Raw genomic sequence first — 12,641 nt, forward strand, 5'->3', positions numbered from 1 at the left:
TAAAAAATTCACCCTCAAATTTTTATTATTCTAAAATATCAATAAAATCCACAAATGAGGATAGCTTAATAATATTTAATTATTTTTAAATTTTTTTATAATATTAAGTTTATTACGAAGTACTCCGTACTAATTTACAATATAAAGTTGACTTCGTTGTGGATAGCAAATTATATCATGAACCATGGTCTATTTTGTATTGTACGTCCTGGTTAAAAAATAACTTTTTAATTTTGTATATGCAATTGACATATTTTATATATGCAGTTAACAGTTTTTGTACGCGTAACTATCATATTATGTGTTAATAATTATCAAGTTATTTGCTTATAAGATGTAATAAACAAGTAACTAATTATAGAATATGTTAATTGAAGATATAAAATTTTTGAATTAGAATCCATGTTACATTGTATAACAATTGATTGGTCTAACCATGGATTGGAATTTCATGGATGCGATCACATTGGGTAATGCGCTGTCATTTGAAAGCTTTTAGCGATTCTTGGAAAGAGAAACATTGTGGGTGCAAACTGCAAAAGTTGGGTGGGGCCTGGCACCGTATTATCCTCTTCTCAAACATTACATACTATTTATTATTCTACTTTCAACTAGTATTAATCACATCATATGTATTTTTTTTATACATGAAAAAGATAAAATATACTATATAAGTTTTAAGTCTTACGACAGGAGAATATTTTAGATTAAACTAAGCTAAATTAACTTGTTATGGTCAAGTATTTTGTGCTCAGTTGGTATTTTTGTAACTCTTCTTAAGGGAAAATTACAGGATCTAACTCGGGTGGTGGATATTGATTCTTTGGACTGTAACAAACACATAATTAAGACGTTGCTAATAATTAAGAGGATGGTTTTTGGTTAGGTCAAACTAAGGTGTTACTAGTGTTGTTTGCTGATGCATGTGTTAATATTTGAACAAGTTGCTAATAAGAGGATGGTTGTTAATTAGGTCAAATTAAGACGTTACTAGTGTTGTTTGTTAATGCATACGTTAATATTTGAGCAAGTTTATATTCTTATTGAGATTTGATACTTTTAGCAAGTAGTGAGCTATAGTAAAATTTGGTGTCTTTAATTTATCTAGTATATTGAGAAAGCTAACCAAACTTGGTATTTATAATAAAAAGGGGTTTGTTTTTCTTATATGCTTAGATATATACTCTTATCATGACCCTTTTCTATTTTGTGTTGTAATTATTATTATTATTATTATTATTGGAAAGAGTAGAAAAAAATTGCAATTTCTTTTTTCTTGAATTAATTAATACATGCTACGTTAGTTAATTTAATGTAATAGGATATATAGAATACTCCGTATTAAATTAAATCTTATAAGATATAATATTGAACCATATCACAATTCAACAGTTCTCTGACTTTTCTCATGCATGCAATATGAATAGAATTTTTTTTGTTTGTTTGGGAGGGCATACTGCTGGATTCAGACGCAGTTTATTGTTATTATTTATTTATTATTATTATTATTATTATTATTTTGAGTACTACTGACTCTGATCTGTTGCAATATAGTATCTGTTCTCATCACCTTTAATTTATTGTATGGTGTTAATTACACTTCTTGTTACGCTTAATCTCAAAATAATGGGGGAAGAATACAATGTTAGAAAATATATAATTCTATTAAAATATATAAGAAAACACAACAACACCGTATATAAAAATGCTATATTTCAAAATAATAATAATAATAATAATAGTAATAATAATAATAATAAATTGGCGCCAATTAGCTAACAAAAAAATCACTCGTAAGTGATCTTATACTTTTATTCTTTAAGAGAGATCAGAAATTCAGCTAATTAACAGTAAAATTAGACCTTTAATATCGCGACACAACTACTATCACTATTAAATTTAAAATATCTACAATCTATTTTCAAAAAAAAAAATCAAAATATATTTAGATATCAAATTAAGAAATAAGAAGTATTCTCTAACTTCATTATCCTCTAGTGCTCAGTTCTATACCAACAAGCTAAGTTTATCAATTATACAGTTTAGAATTTCAATACTGCCTAATTGACTCCACCGCCAATAATGGCTATGTCGATCGGCACATGGGGTAGCCGTGACATAAATTACGGCGGTGTAGGTTCGTTCACAGGATTTGACGATAGCCACGTTAGTTGTTCATATTAAACTCCGATCCGATATGATATGATCCTACGTTAATTTGAAAGAGGTTTATATATATTCCCACGTTGACTTGTCGACTTAACGACTTTTAATAGTCAATGGTCAATACAATGGGCTCCAGATTTCCGGCACCCATTATTTCCATTTTTCTGCAAAGCATATCGTTTTAGACCAATGAAATCGATCGACGCATGCATGATGCAACGGTAATGACTGCCAATTTTTTTTATTTTTTTTTTAGTGGAGAGAGAAGCTCATATTATCATAATCACTACTCGAAATATGTATTAGGTAAATTATTTTATTGTGTAATAGCTTGTAAGAGCATTTTCAATAGATATAGATTTTTAGGAGTTTTTGCGAAGTTAGGAAAGAGAAGATTAGAAAAAGGAGAAAAAAAAAAGCAAAAACAAAATAAAAAAAATGCATATGAACGAGCCCGATTGGGCGCTAGATGTGGACGCCAAACATGTACAAATGTAGTAGACTTCTGCCGTTTCTCTCACCGACGAGACCCACAAAAATCCAAGTCTTTGCATGGCAAGTCCAATCTTTTCTCTCCTGTATTCTCTCTCTCCCACATAGCTAAAAAGTATGCAAAAAGCTTCCCAAAAATCACAAATGTGATGCTCTAAATCACACAAGAGAGATAAATTGCACTAAGAAATCTATGTGTTACATGATCAACTAAGAGGGTGTAGCTAAACATGGGTGGACCCCGGACCGTTAAACGGATAGAGAGAAAGACCTTGTAAATTTACCCAAAAAAAAGAGGGTGTAGCTAAAGGCCTTCTGGTCAAGTGGCATAACTGTGACCATTCCAAATGAGTGGTAACAAAGCAAGATCATAAGCAGATACCACAAAGTACTAGGAACATCAAACATTGGGTATTTTACTATTTCAAACACAGTGAATATTACATTCAACTCTTGGTACACTTCAACACTTGTATATGAATCTTGGCATTCCTGCTACATCTTAGCACTTGGACTGTAGAAACATCACTATACATATATACATATACTGTAATGTATGTAACAATTTCAAAGGAACATTATATTACCACTTTCACAAGATTAAACCACTGGCCTGGTTTTGAGTTTGACAGTGTGGGTTATGGATCAAGAACCTAAGAATTTATCAACCCTTACATTGTCTTTTCTTGACAGAAACTTCATACAAATTGGTGGATTCACCCCAGCCAGAGCCAGAATTGATTGAGGTAAGGTCCAGATTCCATCACCACAGATTAGCCCAGAAGCCACAGCTGGTGCAAAAGCATCAGCCTTTCTCTTGTTCATCTTTCTCCACACAAACAGAATCAGACTCCCTAAGCACATATCGATGGCGAAGTAGCTGCCGAGATAGAATGGTATTGCCATTGCCATCGGGATGGGAATAAACCGCGCCCTCTTCTTCCCCACAGCGTCCCTAAGACCACAGATGGCAACAGCTCCAATGAAGAAGACATAGCAGAGTGTGAGGCAGTTCTTTGGCAGGGCGGAGAAGCCATCGACCCCCAAGATGGCTATGTTTCGCAAGATAAGACTATTGGGGGAGGGGTATTCTGAACCGGGCTTGCCTAGGTCGTGGAAGGCCTTGTAGAAGAGCCAAAACACGCAAGGGGAGATCACACAACCCATTGCTGTTCCAATGATCTGGCTAACGAACATGGACCGAGGGGATGCCAGGGTCATGTAGCCCGTCTTGAAGTCCTGCGTGAGGTCTGAAGCAGTGGAGACAATGTTCATCATGACACCACAAGCAGCCAAACCCGCAAGAACACCGCCATGAGAAGCCCCTGCCCACGCCCCGATTGTGAAGATTGCGAGCTTCCCATAAGTAGATGGCAATGACCAGTCTGTGAGGCCAGCGCCATACGAATTGCAGAAGGCTAGTATTGGCGCAAAAATGTAGATCACCACAATGTAGTACCACTTCAGTTGGGGGAAGATGTGGGGAAGTGATATTGTAGAGATTATGGCAATAGCTACATAGCCAGTAACTGCAAACCACGTCGGGATTTGGTCCTTGAAGAAAAGTTCAGTTCTTCTCTTGTCATCAATCGACAAAGAGGGTTCAGCTCGAGATTGTGCAGCAACCGGGAGGACTGATTTGTTCCTAAATTGGTTATACAATCCATATAGTGTGTACCCAAAGACTTTGCAGAAGTTGTAGAGACCATCACCAAGAATCATGGCAATTGCTATGAAAACCTGCAGTTAATGAGACCAAAGGTGTTAATGATCCTTCATTTTCGGTTTCCTTTTCTAATCTCTTGCCCACAAAAGGCCAAATCCCTTGCCCCAGGGCCTCACGCCCTAGCCCGACCGGATTTGTGGTGGTGGTAAATCAGGTGACTCAACGGATCATTAGGTGGGAGGACAGTGCCTACAAGGAACCCACCAGATTGGGTGTAACTTCCACATTGAGGCTATCAGGGCTTGATCCCGTGTCTGGCTCATAATCTGCCACCCAGGAACCAACTGAACTACCCATACTGGCTCCTTTTCTAATCCCTTGATCCACAAGAGAGAGGAGAAAGAATATTACCCTGTAACCTTGCAAGCTATGAAGGCTGCTTTCCCCAAGATTTGCAGGATACCAGTGTCCCTTCCTGTCCTGTATGAGAGGCCACATTATCCCCCATGAAAGGATTGCACCAAGTAACAAAGATATGTTGATCAGATATGGACAAATCATCCCAACACCCACATAAGTCGCCGAGAAATCAAAGTAAAACCTGCATTGCATAGCAAAAGAGTGCAAACATTACAAGCATTTAACAAACTCCAATCCATATTCACCACAAGGATTGAAACAAACTTGTGTTCATAGGCTTTGAGCCCAAATGTGGGGAAATTTACAAATCCACAGTCACCCCCTGAAGTAAAAAACCACTGGAAGAAACCCCAGAGGAAACTGAAGGTGAAAAATTTCCCGAGAGCCCTAACTTGTTTCCTGCAGAAGCGATTAGAACGAAACAGTAAAAATCAAATAACGAAATCGCTGCAGCACTGAGCAGTTATAATTCAAAAAGTTTGTATACTTTGCCAGCTTAGCTCCCTTTGGGGTATGAAAACTGTTGATTAAGTGAGCAGTTGCAGTGCCACTTGGATAAATGAGTTTGAAGTCTATGATCATTATCTGCAAAAATATGATGATCAATCAGCATCAGAACTCCAAGAATTCTTCCTAATCTGATGAATTGGTGAGTACCTTTCGAAGGGGAACCACTGAAAAGAGTCCAAGAAAGCTGACAACAAAGAGATACCCAATCATCCATGCCAGCCCTGGTTCTTTAATGTTCTGGGAATTGTTTGCTTCTGTTGATTGATTAGCAACAACACTACTCATGCCAAACAGGTAGCCGCCAAAACCTCCTGTTCATCCAAATTCATGACAATATAATCTCTATACAAAAATTTTCCACTTTTGATTCTCGACTATTAATTTTTTCACATTTGATCCCATGAAACTTTCAAATTCTTGTCACATTTAGTCACTGATCAAATTTCAAGCAAGTGACTTACCTAAAGGGCAAAACTGTCATTTCCAATCACACTCCCCTAGAAGTTTTTAAAGATAAGTCACTTAGCATGAAATTTGATCAATCAATAGTAAAAAATTAGATTGGAGGGACCAAATGCTCTCATCCTCACCAGAAGTTTAAGAAAAAAGTAATAAAAAAGACAATTTTACCCTCGGTCACTTGCAATATGACAAGGAAATATAGAAAAACTAATAGTCCAAGATACAAATGTAGAAATTGTCCAATAATGGTGGGACTAAGAGCCAAAAAAAAAAAAAACTCAAAGTTCATTGGACACCCTAACAATTTAACCTTTTTTTTAGTACTACTGAGACTATGTTACAGTGCATATCTGTTCATAACTACTTTTCTCAACCTACTGAAGCACAAAGAGTAAATATCGCCTCCCGTGAGGCTAAAACTCACCCCTTTCATATGGGAGTGCAACCCGGGCACTAGACCTCAAGGTCTTGGGACTAATAATGTAATCTATTGAATGCACAATTCAACAATCCAGTAGAGTATCAAGTAATCAAAGTATTGAATTTGTGTGAGAAATGAGTAGTTAGATTTACCGCTAAAGGCTATGCCTGAAGATGCAACAACACAAGTCTGAATCACAGTGTTTTCCTGCCTGGTAAAGGGCTGTTTGAGAAGCCCTGATTTGTGGAGCAATTTGGTCCAAGTCTTGAGGAAGAAGAAGCCCAAGAGGCCGGCGGAGACATTGAGGGAAGGTATAATCCCAGTGGTGAGGTTTAGCTTCATCACAATGAAAGCGAACAGAATGCTCAACACGAAGCTCACGATGAAGGCCCTCAATGTCAGCTGATCCCGCCATGAAGGCACCTCTTCGCTCTCAAATATCTTCTCCACAGACTCATCCTCCTCCCTTTCTCTCTCAACATCACTTCTCTTGGCGCCAACGTCCTCCATTGCTGCGCCATTTTCGAGCTCAGATTCTCTTCTCGTAACGCCGTTGGAGCGATCCATAACGCCGTATATGTTTTCAACATATGGAGAGTGCTATGTTTAAATAACATAGTAAATGTGTAGTCACGTGATCAAACTCAGTGTCTCGGGTCAAAAAATATTGAAAAAGTATAATTAGGTCATTTTTTTTAATGAATCATAATACGTGAAGTAAACTGTGAGTAAAAAGTATAATAGAAATTGAGAGTATGTATAGTATTATCCATATATAAATTAAAGAGAAGTGTTAAATAAGAATTTGAAGTACTTAAAATAATGCAGTTGAACTCAACTAGGTGTGTGTCGAGGTCAGGCTCATCTTGTGCCAAGACTGGGCTTCGACCTCGTATGCCTCAGCCAAAGCCTTAGTTTTGGCACAAGTGGATCCTAGTTTAGTGTGCAATTTTGTTGGTGTGATTCATTGTATCGTTTAAGTAGATCCGGCTTAGCTTTACTACTCCTATTAGTTAACTTCGTTCACACTAGCTAGTACTTGGGTAGCAAGGCGGTTGGCCACGAAATAATTAGGGTATGAAATTAGTTCAACTCGAAATACTACACTCATCGATTGGTATAATAATTGAAGTACTTGGAGTTGACCAAAATCGTTGAGCTTATGCTGAAAACTTGTATCATTTTGTGAACTAAAGGACTTCCAATCAAACAAAGTATTTTCATGTTCCCACCCTGCAACTATGTGCATGGTCATGGGCTCATGGCAACATCCAACCAAGCTAAAAACATAGTAAGAACCTATATATTATGCTCAGGGTCTTCATACTCCTGTTATATAGAATAATAATTGAGTAAATTATGATAATTGACTTTTTAAATAAGAGAAAGTATAATATTCATAGATATATGGATGACAAGTTAGTTAAATGTCGTGATATATCTCACTGATGTTAAGTGTGTTAATCACTCTACTTCTCAATCAGTTGCAACTTGCAAGGTGGAAGTATTATATTGTGAGCATCAGTGTGTAAACACTTTAGAAATCGAACTAATAAATAGTTTGAGATATATTTGAAAATTTTATTTCTCCCTTTTTCAAAATTGGAGTGCCATACTTTTCTTTTCTTTTTTTTTTAAAAAAAAAATAATAATTAACTTCTCTATCAGGTGACTTTTAATAGTCAATAGTCAATACAATGAGTATCAGATTTCCAACAGACATTAATTAATTTCCATGCATTTTTCTGCAGCTGTCGTTTTAGATCAATGGAAGAAATACATCCGTAGTGGTGACTGCCATTAATTTTTCTTTTTTGTTTTTTCTTTCAAATGGATTTCAATTGGATCCGACTCTATATCCTGGCGTTTGGTTAGAATGAGAGAATTAGGGATTAAAGAATTGAAATTTTGTATATAAAAAAAAAACTAAAGCAAAATTTTAATTACATTGTTTGATAATAAAGAGAATTTATCATGGAATTACAATTTCAAAGCGTGAATAAAAAAGATAATAATATGCTCCGTAATAGTAATTATAAAAATGATAAGATGGTAATTTATCATGAAATTATAATTTCACAAGGTGTGGAATTACAATTCAATCCCCTCCAACCAAATCATGAAGTTGCAATTTTACGAAATTTGATAGTAAAGGAATTATAATTCAATCCTACGAATACCCATAACTTTATTTTTTCAACGCATATTTAAAGTTTACTTTTAAACCTTGCAAAATTTACCATTAAATCATATGGAGTAATAAATAGTCCAAAATTTCACCGTCAAACTGCAAGGTATTCCAACAATGATAGAAGTCACACATCCAAACTCGCTATCAATGGTTTTGTTTGGATATGAAGAAAATGTGAATAAATCCAAGAACATGGGGGCCAGATCTAGGCCACGCTTAACCATTTTTCCAGCAATGTCGTTGTACTTATATTCAAAGTTTTTAAATCATTTAAATTTGACTTTGAGTTTTAATTTGAGGTGGCGAGCACTTTCTGGTCCTAGCCAGTAAAAATCACAATGAAGTAAACGAATCTAGGTTGTTCATAGTTTTAATTTACGGGAAATCACGCAATCGCTACCCGAATGTGTGCTATAGGTGAAGTCCACACTGTGGTTTTAGCTAACAAAAGATCACAAGAAGGTAAATCAGTCAAGGTTGCCCATAGGAGTCATAGTTAATCAGCTTAAACTAATAAGATCAATAGACAACTCATAATCTCATATAGGGAATCAAACCTGAAAATTTATGATTACCAAATCAATTACCCAACCAACTTGATTGACTCAAATCTATAAGGTTAATAAGTACCTTTGAAAAGTCCATTGACTAGAATATATATTTTCTTTTGACTTTATTTTTCTTGAATACTCAAATACAAGAAAACAAATTTTTTTAAAAAATAAAAGTTATTTTCAGATTTTCAAAATACCTTAAATAAAAATATGGATACGATATAGACACATAGTTCGTATTTACCACAGTGATCCGACCCGTGAAAATTACTTAAAATGCGTTTCAACAAATGTTGGGCCAAACAATGGGCTAAAGCATGGCCCAATTATTGAGCCCAATAGATAAATTACAACTTGTCATTTTCAACCCAGACAGGGAGTTCTCGCAAATTATGCCGTGGACCCAGGTGCACATTGCAAGGTGCACCTGGGTCAAAAACGACGTCGTTTTATGGCGTTTTAAAAAAAAAAAAAATTTGTTAATTAACGCCGTTAGGCGGTTGTCGACTACCAGCGGGAGAAACAGAGCAGAGGAAGGAAGGCGATTTCGCAAATCAATTCATCATCGCCGCAACATCATCGCAAATCAATTCATCATCGCCGCAACATCATCGCAAAACAATTCATCATCGCCGCAATTCTCGCAAAACGATTCATCGCCTTTGTTTGATTCATCATTGCAGTTCTCTCATTCACCATCGTAATTCTTCTTTGCAATTCTTCTTCAATGATGGCAGAGGCAGTAGATTCATGTTTACACGTTGATGGCTCATCTTCGATTGCAGGTTTTTTTCGAATTTAGGATTTGTGGTTAGATTGATTGTGTAATCATGTATTTGAGTTTTAGATTCACACTTATACAACTCTACATTCACAGCTACATAGTGATAGATTCACACATTATGAACTATAGATTCACACTGTTTCCTGATACTCTGTTTTGCAGTGATGGCAGAGGCAGTAGATCAACTAAGTTTACACGTTGATGGCTCATCTTCGATTGCAGGTTTTAAGTTTGGATTCATGTTTGATGAATTGTATAGATTTATGTTTGTTTTTTTCGAATTTAGGATTTATGGTTAGATTGATTATGTAACCATGTATTTGAGTTTTAGATTCACACTTATACAACTATACATTCACAGATACGTAGTTGTAGATTCACACATTTAGAACTATAGATTCACACTTATACTCTGTTTTATTTTTTTATATTTGTAGTGAATGCAGATTTAGTTGTTGGCTCAACAAGCAATGATCAAGGCTGTATAAATGCTGAGGATTCTACTTCAATTCCAGGTTTTTTTTTTAAATTGTTTTTTAGAGTAAAATTAGTGATTCATATTGATTTACGATTTTATGTGTAGTTGTGTGTAATAGTGTTTGATGTGTGAATATAGAGTATAGGACTTGTGAATATATAGTTTTGAATGTGTGAATGCATAACAGTGTTGATATAATTGCTAAATATATTGCCCCTGAAATGTGTGAATCTAGAGTTTTCAAAATGTAAATACACAGTATATGGTATGTGAATCTAGTGTATTGAATGTGTGAATGTAGAGAAGATAGTAATCCTGTTACTGAACAACTATCACTGGAATGTATGAATCTGTTGTTTTCTAACTGTGAATATCTAGTATAGCTTATGTGAATATATAGTGTGGCATTACCCGCCGCCCTCTACATAGAGAATATATTTCCATTAGATTGCTTTTTATTTGTTTTCTTTGGTATGTTTTTCCATACTTGAGGTTATATTTCATATGTGCAGTTGATCAAGGTTTGGTGGGTATTGTAGTAAGTAATGGTGATGAAGCGTATGAGTTGTATAACGATTATGCATTTAGAGTTGGTTTTAGTGTGAGGAAGGGTAAGCAACGTTACCAAGGGTCTACTAAAAATGTTAAGATGAAGACATTTTTGTGCTCCAAGGCTGGTAGTAAGTCCAAGAAAAACAGTAGTGTTAAGGCGTATTCAAAGATTGATTTAAGGACGGGGTGTGGCGCATATATTCAGTTCGATGTAGATGGTAATGGGGTGTGGACAGTAACAAAACACGAGAAAGCTCATAACCACAAGCTAAGCACTAAAGACAAGAGTCACCTACTTCGTTCGCACAGAAGAGTGGGAAACAATCAACTTTCATACTTAAGAGACTTAAAGAAGAGTGGGGTTGCCTTGGCGGATGGGATAAGGTTTTTGAAACATCAGTCAGGAGGGTCTCCACTCGTTGGGTTTACCAATCGAGATGCTTACAATTCATTGGCATCTGAGTATTTGAAGAGCTTGGATGAAACTGATTCGAATTCGTTGATTGAAATATTCAGGAGGAGGCAGTGTAATGAGCCTGACTTCTTTTTTGACTTTGAAGTTGATGATGATGCAAGATTAACTAGCTTTTTTTGGAGGGACGGGCAAATGAGACGAGACTATGCGTTGTTTGGAGACTTGTTAGTGCATGATACAACATATCGCACTAACAAGTACGACATGATATGTGGTCCATTTGTAGGGATGAACCACCATTGTATGAATATTATGTTTGGGTGTGGTTTTTTGATGAACGAAAGGATAGAGTCATTTGTATGGTTGTTTAGAGCATTTCTTAGATCTATGGGTGGCATATGTCCACAAACCATTATGACTGATCAATGCGCAGCCATGGCTGCTGCCATCTCTCAAGTGTTTACAACATCACGGCATCGTCTTTGCATATGGCATATCGGTGAGAACTCAAAGAAGCACATCAAGACACTTAGGAACAATAGGAATTTCATGGATCTATTTAATTGTTTGTTGAAGTACACAGACACCGAAGCTGAGTTTGAGTTGTATTGGTCAAGGTATGTTATTGTATTTTACTCATTCACTGTTGAGTTTGAATTTTCAATACTATTTTTGTAAAATAATGACTTATTGATTTGTGAATATACAGTATAGAAGCTGTGAATCTAGAGTACTAAATGTGTGAGTGTAGAACATATAGTAATATAATTACTGAACAAGTATCACTGAAATGTGTGAATGTGTACGTTTGAAACTGTGAATGTATAGTATAGGGTTTGTGAATGTAGAGTTATGAATGTGTGAATGTTTATCATACTTAAGTTCAGCGATCTAAAAAACTGTGAATGTAGAGGAGTGTATTTGTGAATATAGAGTTATCAGATTGTGAATATAGTTTCTAAAATTGTGTATATTTTTTCCTTTTTGTGATCTTATGATTTTCAGGATGGTGATTGACTATAAGTGTCATAAGAATCCGTGGTTAGAAAAATTGTACGATTGTAGGGAAAAATGGTGCCCGACATTTAACAAGGATTATTTTTCTGGTGGCATTTTATCCTCACAAAGGAGTGAGACCACAAACCATTCAATTTCTAGGAAGCTAACAAAGACAGCAGGGCTTTGTGATTTCTACTCATCATTTGTGAGCGTTGTTTCTGAATGGAGAAGTAAGGAAAATGGTGAGGATTTTCGGTGTGCTCAAGGCATGCCCAATATGATGATGGATGATGTGAAACTTCTTTCACATGCTAGAGAGGTATATACCATTGAAATATATTATATGTTTGAGGAACAATTCTTGAAAGGTGCTGCTTGTCATCAAGATAGTGTTTTCGATGATGGCTGTCATTTGAAGTATCATGTTTGGCGTCCTGATAAAGATATTATAAGGCATGAAGTTAGTTTTAAGCCTACCAATTTGGATATTTCTTGCAGTTGTAAGTTGTTTTCTGAATTAGGAATTTTGTG

At 35.7% G+C, this 12,641-nt stretch overlaps 2 protein-coding genes across 2 annotated transcripts; one reads left to right on the plus strand and one right to left on the minus strand.

Annotated features, from left to right (window-relative positions):
• Positions 1-3,047: 3,047 nt before the first annotated feature.
• LOC115998058 (probable metal-nicotianamine transporter YSL7) lies at positions 3,048-7,029 on the minus strand. Its single transcript, XM_031237518.1, has 6 exons — positions 6,290-7,029; positions 5,402-5,565; positions 5,232-5,329; positions 5,009-5,143; positions 4,736-4,925; positions 3,048-4,398 (listed from the first exon to the last, which is right to left on the minus strand). The coding sequence occupies exons 1-6, from the start codon at positions 6,702-6,704 to the stop codon at positions 3,304-3,306; spliced, it is 2,097 nt and encodes a 698-aa protein (XP_031093378.1). The 5' UTR covers positions 6,705-7,029; the 3' UTR covers positions 3,048-3,303.
• A 3,764-nt stretch (positions 7,030-10,793) lies between these two features.
• Positions 10,794-12,128, plus strand: LOC115998787 (protein FAR1-RELATED SEQUENCE 5-like). The gene is made up of 2 exons (XM_031238445.1): positions 10,794-11,255; positions 12,117-12,128. The coding sequence occupies exons 1-2, from the start codon at positions 10,794-10,796 to the stop codon at positions 12,126-12,128; spliced, it is 474 nt and encodes a 157-aa protein (XP_031094305.1).
• The last annotated feature ends 513 nt before the right edge of the window (positions 12,129-12,641 follow it).

This window comes from Ipomoea triloba, chromosome 12, assembly GCF_003576645.1.
Source record: "Ipomoea triloba cultivar NCNSP0323 chromosome 12, ASM357664v1".
NCBI lineage: Eukaryota > Viridiplantae > Streptophyta > Magnoliopsida > Solanales > Convolvulaceae > Ipomoea > Ipomoea triloba.

Excerpts from the sequence above, each read along its gene's own strand:
- LOC115998787 (XM_031238445.1), top strand. The coding sequence starts at position 10,794 with ATGAAGACATTTTTGTGCTCCAAGGCTGGTAGTAAGTCCAAGAAAAAC.
- LOC115998058 (XM_031237518.1), bottom strand. The coding sequence starts at position 6,704 with ATGGATCGCTCCAACGGCGTTACGAGAAGAGAATCTGAGCTCGAAAAT. Across the intron at positions 5,330-5,401 it reads CAGTGGTTCCCCTTCGAAAG|ATAATGATCATAGACTTCAA; the intron begins GTACTCACCAAT and ends ATATTTTTGCAG. Across the intron at positions 4,926-5,008 it reads CTCAAAGCCTATGAACACAA|GTTTTACTTTGATTTCTCGG; the intron begins GTTTGTTTCAAT and ends TATGCAATGCAG.